At 42.2% G+C, this 15,923-nt stretch overlaps 1 protein-coding gene across 3 annotated transcripts in view; it reads left to right on the forward strand.

Moving 5' to 3' along the window:
• Nucleotides 1-15,923, forward strand: part of si:ch211-1i11.3 (mitogen-activated protein kinase kinase kinase 5) — a 159,704-nt gene that overhangs the window by 26,097 nt on the left and 117,684 nt on the right. For all 3 annotated transcript variants that reach the window (XM_048558082.2, XM_048558083.2, XM_048558084.2), the window contains exons 3-4: nt 2,388-2,575; nt 5,714-5,882. In XM_048558082.2, the coding sequence (XP_048414039.1) occupies nt 2,388-2,575; nt 5,714-5,882 (357 nt within the window). The remainder of the gene's footprint in view (nt 1-2,387; nt 2,576-5,713; nt 5,883-15,923) is intronic.

Consider the following 15,923-nt stretch of genomic DNA (forward strand, 5'->3'; position numbering starts at 1 on the left):
GTAGGAGCTGCAGAGCCATTTCTGAAGAAGGGTCTAGGCCCGAAACGTCAGCCTTCCTGCTCCTCTGATGCTGCTTGGAGTGCTGTGTTTATCCAGCTCTGCACCTTGTTGTCTTAGGTAGTTGGAATAATCTGTGAAGTGTTTTAAAAGCCTTAGGTCGAGCGGCATGTTTGCAGGTCTGTGCTGCAGCAACTGATTCACTTCAATGCCACAGACACTTTGCTGCTGGCAATAACTCTTTATCACATCATCAGTTGTTCCTCCTGAATTAACTATAGCCTGCGATTCCCATTTGCCAGTTATTTTTATTCATTCACAGGATGGGGACGTCACTGGCTGAGTCAGCATTTAATGCCCATCCCTAATTGGCCAGAGGGCAGTCAAGTGTCAACCACATTGCTGTGGGTCTGGATTCACATGTAGGCCAGACCAGGTGAGGATGGCACTTTCCTTCCCTAAAGGACATTCGTGATAGTAACAGCTAGGCCAAAGCCTCCCCTAAGTTATTATGGGAATGGGTGTCATTGCCAATGGGACACACTGCCCCTTACCCCGCAATGAGACACCCACCTGATCAAATGTCAAGCAGTTTTCAAGTGGTCATCTAGTGAACATTTCTCAGGATAGCTGATGAAGACCTCCACCTTGATGAGGCTGCAGCCATTGTGAATGCAGCTATAGCTTCCGAGTCTGAGCTGCACAGCAACACCACCAAGCAACAGGGGATCTGTGCGACTTTCTTGGGGTTGTGTGGTGGGGATACTGGGGTCAGAAGTAACAACATAAGGGTGGCCTTCAGCAGCAGATCAGGAAGACCAACCAAGGGAGTGTTCCTTCCTTAACACTCTCTCCCTCCCACTGAGGTGATTAGAAGGGGCTGGTATCTCCCTTGTTCTGATCCAGCAGATTATTTGCCCTTAGGCAAAGGAGCAGGCCATTAGGCCCCTCAGGCCTGTACCACCGATCAAGGGGATCATTTCTGATCTGTGGCCCAACTCCATATCCCTTAACACCTTTGCTGATATTAATCTAAAATTTATTAATAAAATTAATCAAAAATTTATCCACCTCAGGTCGAACATCTACCACGTTTTGTGTGTAGAAGTGATTCCTAACAGAGCTCCTGACCAGTAATTATCTCCCCTGTCTTCTCCTGTTAATATCATGAAGACTTCAATCAGATCACCCCTTAACCTTCTAAATTCTAGAGAAAACCTAATTTGTGTAATTGCTGCTCGTAATTTAACCCCCGACGTCAAAGTACCTCTTGTACTCCCTTTGTATCCTATATAACCTTCCTGAGGTGTGGTGCCCAGACCTGCACACAGTAGGCTCGTTGGGGTCTAACCAGGGTTTTGTATAATTGCAGCTTAACCTCTTGATCCTTAGAAAACTGGAGTGACTGTCTTGGATGTTGATGGCATAATATTTGCTGCTGACACCCTGAAGAATATATACCAGCTTATTTGATTTGTAGGAGAGCATGCCACTTAGTATTTGCATCACTGCCAGCAGATGTAGAGTACACTTTGAGGGATGCTGTCCCCCAGTCTAGGGTTTAATCCGCTGCTCACTGCCTGCTATTGGCTGATCAAACTATACGTTTAACTGGACTGCTGTCTGCAAAGACTTTTTCATTCTTGTGCCTTAAAGTGTGGTATTCTTCGGGAATCTGTATTTGTGTCGTTTTTCTTGCAGAGGTGTCCATTTCCTTTGGCGTTGTTGGTTATTATGATGTTCAGAAGAAAAGGTCACACAACAGTGTGCTCGCACCTTTGGTGGCCGGGATCTCCTTTCCACAAGGGCTTTTTTGATTTTGAATTTGATTTCTTGTTGTCAGATCGACTGAGATATAGTGAAGAGTGTTGATTTGCGTGCTATTTCCTAATTGTACTAATCCCAGCATTTCTACCTAAATCCTGTTGAATCTTGTGATCTGGAGTATGTACCAATATTGGGTAAGCCCAGCCCACTGTCACTGGGCCCCTGTCTCTCTCACACATTGGCAAGGGGTCCTCTTGTCAACTGGTCCGGCTTGGGCTGAGCGACAGCAGCAAATAATGAAGCAGGCTGAATGGCCTCGTGTTACTATGTAAAGGCCTGGTTCAGGGTGATTGGACAACCTCTATTGTGATCCTGGTCGAAGAAGGGGACAGAAATGACAGAGTTGGCTATGCTTTTCAGTATTAACCCATCTTCGATTTCAGAACAGAATCAAAAAATAAATTACAGCAGAGATGGCAGAAGACAAAACCATTTTGGAAAGGAATCAGCTTGAATGATCAAATGTAGAGCAATGTGACTGTCACTGAGTGGGCAGTGAGGATACTTTGTGATCTTGCCTTCGTGTAGGAGCTGAAGTGATTGGCTGTCTCTCTTTCCTCCAGGGGTGTTATGGGAACTACATCTTCATTCCGTACATTGTGACGCCCAGTGGTAAGGTCTTCTGCTGTGAAGCCAGTATGATGAAGTGCCTGACCGAGATGTTCCAACCTCACTTTAACCTGGAGCCTCTCCTCATGCCCTTGGTCGATCGCCTGACTAAATTGCTGGAGGAGACCCAGATCAACTCTTGGTAAGAAGATCTCAGCTGCATGGAGTGGGGAGAGGGGGAGGGGAAGTAGAGCTGTGGTGTTTAGATTTGAAGTGAGGAAGATGATGCATTTGGTTTTGGATCTCTTTCAACCTCTCATTAATGTATTCCAGTCATTTGTGGAGTAATGAGTTAATATTCAAATATACAAATAACCGGCCACATCAGCAGTGATGTGAGAGGTCACATGATGAGAAGAATCTGGAGAGAGATGTTGCTGAGTAGAACCTTGTTCAAAGGCTAAGACTGTCCACTCCTCATCATGGAGTGCTGTGTGCTGTTCTGGTCGCCCCACAACATGTGATGGTGCTGGATGGGGGTGTAGAGGAGGTTGCCTGGGATGGAGAAGTTGGTTGTAGGGAAAGGCTGGATGAGCTTGGGTTGTTTTGTTTGGAGTGGAGAAGACTGAGGGTGGGACATGATTGAAATGTAATGGATTGTGAGGGGTATGGACAGGGTGAATAGAGAACAGCTGCTCACCTTGATTGAGGGGTCAATCACAAGGGGATATAGTTTTAGAGAAAGGGATGGGAGATTCCGAGGACATTTGGAGGAAAAGATAACTCTTTCACTCAGAGGGTGGTGGGAATTTGGAATGCATTGCCTGGGAAGGAGGCCAGAAACCCTATTGCCTTTAAAAAATATTTGGATGAGCACTTCAAGTATCATAATATTCAAGGATGTGAGACAGGTGCTGAACAGTGGATGAGTGCACCTTTTGTGCTATGAATGTATGAATCTTGCTAACACTTCAGAGTCACTCTCTCTTCAGCCATATCAATCACAAAACGAGGCATCGCCATTAAAACAGATCATCTAGCACACCCACATGCCCTCCCTCAAATAAAATGTGTGTTGGGGGAGGGGAAAGGTATCAGGTTTCCTGCACTGTTGACACCAGCTTTCCCACTGAGTGACAAAAACACAAAGAACTGGAAAATCAATGATTGTAATTCCTTTTCTAATCCAAACAAGCTGATCACATCCTCAGCATAGATGTGAAAATAGAACAAAGCCCAGAGTCTCTTGGGATTGATATGGTGTGATGGGTCAGAATGATCGGAGAATGATTCTTTCTTTTAAAATTGCAATAAATCAAAAGTCCTTCATCACCATTAAAAACTTTAGGTAATAAGTGATCTAATGGTGAAATTAATGATTAATATTAATCATTACTGAATAGTGGGAGTAAAGTGAACAGAATGTATTAGGGTTGGCTTACTCCAGTAACCTCCCCGAAATGAACTTTTGCCGTGATGTGGATTGACTAAGAAGTGGAATGATTGTCTCATTGATGCCTCAGGAGCAGGCAATAAGTGACTGCCTGAACATGTTCCTTCAAATTCTTCAGCATTGGACAGAGTTCACTGAGTCTGCTCAGTTGGAGATAGTTCCCATTGCCTCTTTGCTGCCCCACACTCTTAACTCATTTGTTCAGCTCCTCCTGCAAGAGCAGAAGTGGAGCAAGGAGGACAACTGATCTCTCGTATCAGGTGTCCATCTGATGCAAGGCTGGGAGTAAACAATGACTGTATAAAAGCCAGAAAGGGAAAGGTGCATGTAGCAGTCTCCCTCATTTTTCTGTTCTTCTGTTCATCACTGTGACCGTAGTTCCTGTGTTAACTCAAGTTAATCCAGAGACGCACTTTCTAATTGAGTTGTTGGGAGTGACTGGGATTTCTCAAGTTCAGTGATGCTGCCTTGCTGATGGGGACATCACTGCTCCTCTCCATATTGTACCCATGAGTATTTGGCCAGGGATTGAGTAAGCGAGGCAACGCATCGGTAGCTCTTTGTAGAAAAATCTGCTTCCACTGGCAGGAGTGCCAAATGCCAGAAGGCACAGATTTGGCTAGGGAAAAGAAAAGTGAAAGCAAAAGCCAGTAAAACTGTGAATTGAAGTGGTGGCGTTCCATTTCCAGGTACACAGGATGAGTTGGAGCTGTGTGTGCCATTTCCAAGTTTTGTTTGCTTCTCCTTCCAGAGTGAAGATTGTGAGCTTTTTCACACAACAGGTTATGATGGTCAGGAAGTATTTTTTATTCATTCACAGGATGTGGGTCTCACTGGCTAAGCCAGCATTTATTGCCCAGAGGGCAGTCAAATGTCAACCACATTCCTGTGGACCTGGAGTCATGTGTAGTTCAGGCTAGGTAAGGATGGCAGCTTCCTTCCCTAAAGGGTATTAGTGAACCAGATGGGTTTGTCTGACAGTTGACAATCATTAGACTTTCAATTCCACCATCTGCTGTGGTGGGATTTAGAGCTGGGCCCCCAGAGCGTGACCTGAATCTCTGGATTAACAATCCAATATTAATACCACTAGGCCATCACCTCCCCTTAAAAATCTTTCTTCTACAACCTAAATCAGCAATGGAACCAAATCCAGATATAAATATCAATCAGGAAATAGGATGGGAAATGTATTACAGCACTTTGGGGCAAAACCAGGGCAGTGGAAATAAATAGTTTGCTTTATCAAAGAAGCAGCAGATGCAATGGACAAAATGGCTTCTTTCCATGGGGTAAGGTCCGATACTTCAACTTGACATTACATTTAAACTCTAGTCTGATTAAACAAGCTGCACAAGTTGTATTTATTATCTCTCCCTGCACTAACCAGCCTGATTTTCAATGTGAAATAGGGGAAATTGAGGAAGATACAGAGGGCAATAATGTTTGTGGAATAGTGCCTCAGAATGGGACAGTAACTTTAGGACAGGTGAGTGTGAATAAGCACACAAAAGTCGCTATCCAGGACAAAACTGAATGACATCTCAGACTCTGTGATATTTCACCCCTGTGCCCTCAAGCATTACAGTGCTAAACAATCCATTGAAAAGGGCAGGGTGTTGGAACATTGTCTTGTATACTTGATTCTAGCAGGCATGATTGATCAATGGCCATTAAAATAAATGCACCAAGAAGAGTCACTGGATTCAAAACAGTGATTCTGTTTCTCTCTCCATGGACCTGCTGAGTTTCTCTGGCACTCTCTGTTTTTGATCAGCAGCCAGTTTTGAAGAGGCTGAAATATGTTTCATTAACACTGGATTAGTAAGAATGGTGTGGCTTTCTGCTTTTACCGACCAAGGGCTTTTAACTTTGCCTGTTTTGCAGTGAATATTTCCGGGAAAGCATTCGGAATGAAATCCGCAAAGCAAGGGAAATGTACAGTGGAAAGGAGCTGCGACAAGCACTTGCACGAATCCAACTGCAGCTGGACAGTGTGGAGCTTCTGAGCGCTGACATTGTAATGAACCTACTGCTGTCATACCGTGACATTCAGGTATGTCAGCTCTGTGGGACTATTTTAATGTGCAAGTGCATCATCTGCCTAGAAATATTATGATAGACAGGTGTGACAGTTACCTGGAAGGTGCAGGAACATTAATTACTAAGACACACTGCAATGTACAAGAAAGTCAGCTACTTGGAAATTCCAGGAAAAATGACCAGCACAACTAGAACACACTGTTATGCATTCACTTACTGTTTGGACATGCTGTTACAAACTTGCTTTCCACTGGAGTACACTATTACACACAGTTATGCGCTCACTTTGCCCATCACACTGTCACACACTCGTTTTCCACCAGTACACACTTACACACCTACTTTCCAATGGTACACAATTATACACACACACACTTTTTCCTGGAACCCACTGTTTACACTCTTGCTATCCCCACACTCTGACTCCTGCCAGGCAGCCAATTCTCTATCCATGTGAGTATTTTGCCCCTAATACCATGGGCTCTTATTCGATTTAGCAATCTCCTATGTGACACCTTGTCAGACGTCTTCTGGAAATCCAAATAGATCAGGTCCACTGTCTGTCCTTTAACTAACTTGCTTGTTACATCCTTAATGATGGTTATTCTTAAAGACCAATTGGATGAGACATAGAATGTTCTTAAGTCTATTGATCTGGCATCATTGCATGCGTGGTCAAGTTCAAAATTATGAGTGAGCTGCGTAGAAACAATAAAGAGAAACTGTTCCACTTATTAAAGGAACAAGAACAAGATGGCATAGATTTAAAGTGATCCATAAAAGAAACATGGGTGAAGCAAATAGTTAGGGTATGAAATGCTGTGCGTGGGAGTGTTGTGGAGGCAGATTCAATTGAGGCATTTTAAGTGGGTGTTGGATTATTGGGATGTGAGGAAAAAACAGCAGATTAATATGAGGGTGATGATGCTAATTGAATGAGCCAGTACAGGCATGATGGGCTGAATGGTGGCATCCAGCACTGTCACACTTCTGTGAATCTGTGAAGTCGTCTTCACATGTGGCTGTCTTTGAGGTCTTGGCAACACGGCTTACTCAGGAGGTATCACGTTGTAAAGTTCTTTCTGTCACTCTTCCAGAAGAGAAACCAGGTTTTACCTTAATCTCAGCAAAGCTATTTCAAGCAAACAGAAGAAATAAGCTGGGCAGCCCCTTTTTTTTAGCAGATGCTTCTTAACTGAACATCTAAACCAAAACAACTCTGCAAAGCACATGTTGTTCAAACCAGACAGACATAAAACCAACTCAAATGACATCTGGGAAATGAGTCCATGCAGTTATACAGTCCTACAGCATGAAAACAGGCCCTTCAGTCTAACTAGTCCATGCAAGCCAAGTTTCCAAACCTGGACTGGTCCCATTTTACTGTGCTTGGCCTATATCCCTCTAAATTTTTCCTTTTTATATCTGTCCAGGTTATCTAATTTTTAAAAAATTCATTTGTTGGATGTGAGTGTCATTGGCTGACGAGCATTTCTTGCCCATCCCTAGCTGCCCTTGAGCTGTCTTCTTGAATTGCTGCAGTCCACTTGCTGTGGGTTGACCTCCAATGCCATCAGGGAGGGAATTCCAGGATTTTGACCCAGCGACAGTGAAGGGGACGCTGATAAATTCACATAATTTCTAAAAAGCCTTTTTTTTTTAAAAAATGTTTTCAGTGTCTCAGAAACCTCTTTTTGTCAAAGCTAATCCAGATCATGCACATTAAACTTGAAGCAGATCCACTTTTCCACAAATCTTCAAATTCAAATCCTCAAATAAATGTTTAATATGAAATTGATTCATAGCTGCGATTAGGTCAGTCATGATCTAATTGAAAGGCAGTACTGGGCCACGGAACTGAAGCGCAGTCTCATGTCTGTATAAACCCTAGAGTTTCTGATTATCGTCTTGGTTCATGGTAAGTTCACTGTATATTTGTAAACATTCATTACAGGGCACATTATGCAAGCAGATGGAATTATTTTGTTAGCATCTGCTTTGATTGCGTGTGAATGAACTGTCTCAGCTCCTCCTCAAATTGCACCAGTCCACCCCCAACGTGAGTCAGACTGTCCACATTTTCCAATCTGTCCCTGTGGAGCTGCCAAACATTGTGTGAGCAAAATATGCAGGGAGTCAGCCAAACAAGTAACTCTCCCCCAGTTCACTCTGAAAACCACAGTTAGCATTGGTAACATGGATTAAGGCGAAGGGTAATGTAATGGTTATGTGACTGGCCTAGAGGTTTGAAGTTCACCTCCTACCATTCCTCTGTGAGCATTTGAAATCTGTTTCAAGAATTAGGGGATTAAAATATTGGTATATTTTAAAATATTGAAGTGACCATGAAACCAATTAATTGTAGTATAAAACCCACTGGCTCATTAAAGATGGAAAATTGGGAACCTATCTCCTCCTACCTGTGCTATTGAAGCCGTTCATAATCCTAGATCACCAATTAAGTCTTCATTTTGACTACAGTAGTCCAGTGGAACGCATCACAGTGTCTTGAGTCCATCCATAGTACTATAGTTTCTCATCCTTTGTATCACCTTGGTAAATCTATATTGCACTCTATCCATGACTTTAATGTCTTATCTGGAATGGTGGAGACAGTACATACACAGATTTCTCAGAAACAGCAAATTATTGCAACTTTACTTCATTAACTCTTTGCTCCTGTTTTTGAAATTTAAAGTGCTGTTAGCTCCTATTATCACCCTGTCTTCTTGCACTTTCAGGGAGTGTTGTATTTCAATGTTAACACCATTCGAGTGTCTTTCCATTGAGGTTGTACTCTCATTCCTTGAATGTTTCCCCAAATATTTTGCCTCCCACTTTTCCTTGTGAACCCCAATTCTCAGTAAATGTTTCTTTGAGACTATATGGATTCACACACACAAACACCTCTCAATTCTACCTCCATCGGCTTTGGAATGTTGTCCATTGTTGTTTAGATTTTCTTGTTTAATGTTTTGACATTCCTTGCACACCCTTCCTTCCCTGCAAAGTACTGGTGAGAAGATGGAGCTTGCTACCACAGGGAGTGTTTAAACTTGTTTGTATCGATGCATTAGAAGCTAAGCTAGTCAACAAATAGGAACATTTTAAGCTGGACAGGGATCAGAAAGATTTACCAGGATGTTACTGAGAATGGAGGGTTTGAGATATAAAAATAGGCTGTAAAAGCTGTAGGTTTGTAATACACTGAGGGGTGACCTTATTGAAGTTTATAAAATTGTGAGGGGTATAGATCAGGTGAATGACGAGGGTCTTTTCCCTATGTTGGGAGAGTTCAAAACTAAGGGACATACTTTTTTAGGTGGGAGGAGAAAGTTTTAAAAAGGACTTGGGCAAAAGCTGTTTGCAGAGTGGCCTGCATGTGGATGAACTTCCTGAGGAATTGGTGGATGCAAATACAGTTACAACTTAGGTAATTAGAAAAGTTTGGACGGATATGGGCCAAGCACAGGATGATGTGACTAGTTCAATTTGGGAACATGGTTGGCATGGACTGGTTGGACCGAAGGGTCTATTTCTGTGCTGTATGTCTCTGTGACACTATAAATGAGAGAGAAAGGGATAGAGGGTTACAATTATAGATTTAAATGAGGAAAGGTGGGAAGAGACTGGAGCAGAAGTATAGACAGTTTGATGTGCTGTATTTCCTATGTCTTTTATACTATCTTTGCACTTACTGGCCTCTTTTTGTTTTCTGCTCTGATTGATACTTCCTATATCCTTCTCTTCATTTCTCCTTCATCCTGTGGGTGGCTTAATGGTTAGCACTGCTGCTTCACAGTGCCAGGGACCGGGGTTTGATTCCACCCTCGGGCAACTGTGTGGAGTTTGCATATTCTCCCCGTGTCTGTGTGGGTTTTCTCCTGCAGTCCAGAGATGTGCGGGTTAGGGTGGATTGGCCAGACTAAATTGCCCATAGTGTCCGGAGATGTGTGGACTAGGTGAATTAGCCATGGGAAATACAGAGTTATGGGATAAGGTGGGGGTCTGTTTGGGATGTTCTTTGGAGGGTTGGTAAAGATTAAATGGGCCGAATGACCACCTTCCACAATGTGGGGTTTGTACGATTTAAGCTTCCTCTTACTAACAGAATATACCTGTTATTCACCTTGACTGTTGCCTGTGGGAGTGAGTTCCACAAACTTGCCACGCTGCATACAGAATAGTTCCTCTTGATACTTTAAAAAAAAACATTCATGGAATGATTGCATGTCTGACCAGAGCCAACATTTATTATCATCCCTAATTGCTCAGAAAGCTGTTAGGAATCGACCACATCGCTGTGAGTCTGGAGTCACATATAAACCACAGCAGTCAGCAGTGGTTACATGGTGTCATTAGGTTAACTTTTGGTTTCAAATATTTATTCATTTCACATTTCACCAGGTGCCACATTTCACCCATAGTGTTTGTGCATCTGTCCTGAACATCAGCTTGGGGGTCTGGTTACTGTGACATTACCAATACACGATATTCTCTAAAGGATTTATTAATGACTATCTTGTATTGGTGACTCCTACTGCTGGATCCAGGACACCTCCATGTTTATCCTGTCATAATTTTGGATGTGTGTATTATATCACCCCTCAGCCTTTTTCTAAGATAGCAAGAACTGCTGATACCGGAGTCACAGTGTGGAGCTGGAGGAACGCAGCAGGTCAGGTAGCATCAAAGAAACAGGAAATCTGACGTTTCAGGTCGGGACACTTCTTCAGAAAAGGGGAGGGGGAAGGGAGCTGAGAAATAAATAGAGAGAGGAGAGGTGGGGCTGATGAAGGTAGGTGGGATGGTGATAGGTGGATGCAGGTGGAGGGGAGCGGGGACTGGTCGGTGGGAAGGGTGGGGCAGATAGGTGGGAGAGAAGATAGACAGGTTGTATCAGGTCAAGGAGATGAGAGGGAGGAGAGTCCACCTCCCCCCCACCCCCCACCCAGCCCCAACCTGACTTGCAGTGTTCCTCCAGCTCCACACTGTGTTGACTCAGCTTTTTTCTAATTATTTTATATCCAGATTTCATATTTTACACACAGCTGACCGGCCTTTTTCCCCATGACCAAATCAGGCAAGACAATTTTTTTCAACTAATAGCCACAACCATTAAAACATCAGTGGTCTCCGGTTGATTAATTATATGCAAAGCTCATTAAGAGCAATACAAACTATCAACCGTGAGGCAGAGGTACAGAGAGAGCGAAAACAGTATGGAGTTGGAAGAAGCACCTCACAGCCTTACGTTCTAAAGAAGGTCTCTGACCCACTGAACATTTCCTTTTGGAGTCGTGTTTTGGTTTCAGTGTTTATTGACAAATCTTTTTATTTTTGAGACCAAAATGACACTTAAAATGTGGGCCATACAAGCTTAAGGTTAATTCTCTATCTCACCCTCTGCTGTTCAGAACTTTTACTTTCTTGAAGCATGTTGAAGAAAGGAGTTCCCCTGTTTACTTTCTGTCTTTAGTGAGATGTGAAGAGACTTGCTGGAGTTGGCAGAATGCCACAGTTCTAGCAAGTGCCATTCCTGATCACCCTAATGTGTTGTCAGAGCCAGAGTAAAAATTTCAGCCTGTAATCCAGCCTGGCACTCCTGTTGTAACACTGAATGAAATGTTACTCTTTGAATTAGATGATGAAGTTCAGGACCCCGTCATCCGGCTTAGGTGGATGTAAAAGATCCCATGATGCTTAAGTCCAAGATAGGTGGTGTCCTGGGAATCATGGGATATAAGGAATGGGCAGGAGGCTGGAGTTGAAATCCACAATTAGCCATGATCATGTTGTATGGAAGGGTAGACTTGATGGGCCAAATGGTCCACTGTTGCTCCTGTTTCATGTGTTCTTCCGTTAATTTGAAGACAGATGAATGGTGTCTTCCACTGCAACATAACAAATTTGCTGGAAAAGCAGGTCTTGCAGCATCTGTGAAGGAGAAAACAGAGTTAACGTTTCAGGTCTGGTGACCATTCCTTAGCTACTGACCAGGCTAACACTTGTCCCTCAATCAAATTACTTGGTTGTTGGAGTAAGTTTGCTGCCTGGAGTTTTTTTTTCATTCATTCATGCGATGTGAGTGTCGCTCGCTGGGCCAACAGTTATTGTCCATCCCTAACTGCCCAGAAGTTGTTAAGAGTCAAGCACATTGCCTTGGGTCTGGAGTCACATGTAGGCTGGACCAAGTAAGGATGGCAGGTTCCTTCCTTAAGGATATCAGTGAACCTGATGGGTTTCCCCCAGTAATAGACAATGAATTCATATTAGATCCTTCATTGCTGATTTTTTTTACTGAATTCAAATTCCACTATCTGTCGTGTCAGGATTGGTGAACCAGATGGGTTTTTCAGATTATAAATTCCTGTAATTGGTACAATTCCAATGTTATAACAGTGAATTCACTTTGACAGTAATTTATCGGCTGTGAAATTCTTTGGGATGTCTTGGGTCATGGAAGATGTTGGTCAACTTCTGATCTCATTTTGATTGTTAGCCGCAGTCACTTCTGAACTCTGTTTAAACAAAGCTAATAAGAATTTCATAAAACACAAATGGGGAATGTTGAGCAATAATGTTGCCAAACTGGTTTGAAGCTTCCCTTCAGTGAAATTGCTGGGAAGTAAGACTGTCATGTTCAGAAAATATGTAAGGTGTGGAGTGAGGCTAGCCAGCCACAATCTCCTAGTGCAGGAAGCTAAAGGGAAGAGTGAGACAGAGAGATGTAATAGTGCAGAAACAGACAGATTAAACATATGAGTATGAGAATAAATGGAACATACAGTGATCGTCATGTAATAGAAAGAAACACCACAGAAAAGAACATCATGATAATGTCACTGGACAAATAATCCAGACTGCCAGGTTAACGCTGTAGAAACAACATTTCAAACTTCACTGTGACGGGTCAATTCAAGTTGAATAACACATGAAATTGAAAGCAAAGATAAAGTTTCAATATTGTTGCCGCGTTATTTGTAGAAACCCATATCATTCAGTAGCACCCTTTGTGGAAGAAACTCCGTCATCCTTACTCAGTCTGGCCTGTAGGAATGTGGTTGACTCTCAACGTCCCTCTGAAAGAAATAGTCAAGTAAGCAATAAGTTCAAAGGCAATTTGGGATAAGCACCATCCGATGAAAGCATAATAAAAAACAAATTCCAGAATTGAAACTTGCTGCTCAACAAAATGAAACAGGCTTCTCATATCACTTTCCATTCCTTCGTCAAAGCGTCAGCTAATCAATCCTGCTTCAGCATTTGGTAAGGCCACGGCTGAATTTCAACGTCCTCTCCACTTTAACACACCTTCCCCTTGATTCGTGAGTGTCCAAAAATGTAATGATCTCAGCCTTGATAAAACTCCATGGCCCAAAGATTGCTAGATGTTTACAACTCTCTGAGTGACAAAATTTCTCCTTACCTAAATGGCCAATCTCATCTAACGGAAATATGATCCCTCGTTCTACACTTTACGGGGGAAACAACTCCTAGCATTTTCTGTGCCCAGACCTGCTTGCAAATTTAGATCACATTTTCTTTTTTCTAATCAAGCGATCTGGCCCATTGTACCTAATCTCTCCTCAGCAGATAACCCTTTATTGCAGTAAACATGGACTGAACTTACTTTGAAGGGAAGTCTGCCCTCATTTGTCAAGCAGTCCAAACCAAACACAGCACTCCAAGTATAGTCTTATCAGACCCCATATAATAGCAGCAGTATAAACCTAACTGTTTACTTTATCTCTTGCAACAAAGACATTTGTCTTGACAATATATAGTTATATCTGTGTGTTCCTGTTTTGTGATTCATGCACAATAATTCCTGAGTTCTTTATGTCAATATTTATGAGGCTTTCACTTCTGTAAAAGCATTTTTGCTTTTCAGTGTTTCTAATCCAGGCTATTAATTTCATACTTCCTCACATAACGCTCTCTCTGCTGCGTTCATGCCCAGTCACTTAAGTAGGTAATGCCCCCATGTAATCCCCTTATGTAGTCCTCATGGCTAACTTTCCCACTTAGCTTTGGATCGTCAAAAACAAGGAAGCATGACACTTGGACCCTTGTCTGAACCTTGATATAGATTGGTAATAACCAGTGCTCACGTTCTGAGTGCTGTGGTATTCTATCAGATACACTTACTCATCCAGAAATGCAACTGCATATTCCCACCTTTTTTCTGTCCAAAAATCAATCCTCAATCGCAGTTTTTATGCCACACTCAATCCTATCAGTCCTAATCTTGTATAAAAACCCCTTGTGTGGAACTGTACTGAATATCAAAACGCGTTGCATCTACAGGTATACCCGGCCAGTTCTAGCTGCAGTTTAAGTCTATGTCTCCTGAATGTTCATACTTCCGTCACTGGAAACCATTTCCTCATATTTAGTCTCTGAACACCATTAATACATTTGAACACCATTATCAAAACTCTTAATCAGACCTTCTTGAAGGAGATCATCTGAACTTCTACAGATGATACCAGACAGGTGAATTTCTCCAGCACATTCTGATTCCATTTCAGGTTTCTTCAGTTCTTTCACATCATGGAAGTTCCGCAGATAACAACAAATCTACATTCTGTCCAAGACTTTGACGTGTTTATGAAACTGTGGTGTGCGTTGAAGGGACATGATATATTGCTGTTATTATCATTTGGAAACTTGGGTTCTGAAATGCATACAATTGTGCTCAGCTTTTAGTTTGATTTGTATTTCTGCATTGAGTGTTAAGAAGTGAAAGACAAAATTATAGCTTCATTGTTGAGTGATGCTCAATTACCTGAAGCTTTGTTTACAAACATCTAAATGAGGTGTTTAAAATGCTTGAGGTGAATAGTCCAGTGCATTAGGAGAAGGGTCAAAGTGAAAAAAGACTTGTTGTCTAGCAACAGGAGTCTGGAATCACAAAAATACAGAAGGTCAGGCAATGTATGTTAGGTTCAGTTAGAAGCAAAGATGCTATCAATTAAAATGGTCTAGGTTACGAAATGCTGGGAGTTACTTAGCAGAAAACATCTGGAAACAAAAAACTGAGTGTTTGGAAAAATGTGTTTTCTCTGAAGATGTTTGAAGTCAGAAAGCTATAGAAACCAATTACGGCCATGTGAACTAACAAAGATCTTTAAATTAGAGACAGTGTGACCCTGTAAGATTTTGCTAAGGATAAAAGGGTTGAATCTTTATTTCTGATATTAGTGGTCAGACTGTTTTAAATAGTTAATAGAACTGTGGATGCTAGAGATCTGAAATGAAAGCAGGAATTGCTGGCAAAACTCAAAAAGTCTGGTGCCTTCTGCAGGGAGAGGGCAGAGTTAACATTTTGAGCCCAGTGACGCTTCTTCAGAGATAATAAAATGTGAGGCTGGATGAACACAGCAGGCCAAGCAGCATCTCAGGAGCACAAAAGCTGACGTTTCGGGCCTAGACCCTTCATCAGAGAGAGGTCTCTCTGATGAAGGGTCTAGGCCCGAAACGTCAGCTTTTGTGCTCCTGAGATGCTGCTTGGCCTGCTGTGTTCATCCAGCCTCACATTTTATTATCTTGGAATTCTCCAGCATCTGCAGTTCCCATTATCTCTGATACTCTTCTTCAGAACCTATTTCAAAACTGACAACTGGACTCAAAATGTCAACTCCGCTTTCAGCCCACAGAAGCTGCCAGACCTGCTGAGTTTCTCCAGCAATTACGTTTCTGGTTTAAACAGCTACGTAGTGTAAAATTGCTTGTGTTTTTTTTAACTTTTGGTATGCAGCAATCTCTAATGTTATTTTGTTAAGAGTGCACTGGCAGCCTTTAGTGAATATTATGAACAAGGTAAATGGATAGCAAAAATAAAACAAGTTGTCTAACAAATCAGGTTTCACTTTGGGATCTGACCTGTCCACTTTCAGTATCAGCTGGGATTTTAACAGGTACCCAGAATCAAACTCTAACTGAGGCCTAACCTGAGTACTATATGCCTCTATTTGTAAAGCCAGTATTCCTAATTACTAGGTCAGAAATCATACGACACCAGGTTTTAGATTAGATTAGATTAGATTCC

The sequence above is a fragment of the Stegostoma tigrinum genome, chromosome 24, assembly GCF_030684315.1.
Source record: "Stegostoma tigrinum isolate sSteTig4 chromosome 24, sSteTig4.hap1, whole genome shotgun sequence".
Lineage (NCBI taxonomy): Eukaryota > Metazoa > Chordata > Chondrichthyes > Orectolobiformes > Stegostomatidae > Stegostoma > Stegostoma tigrinum.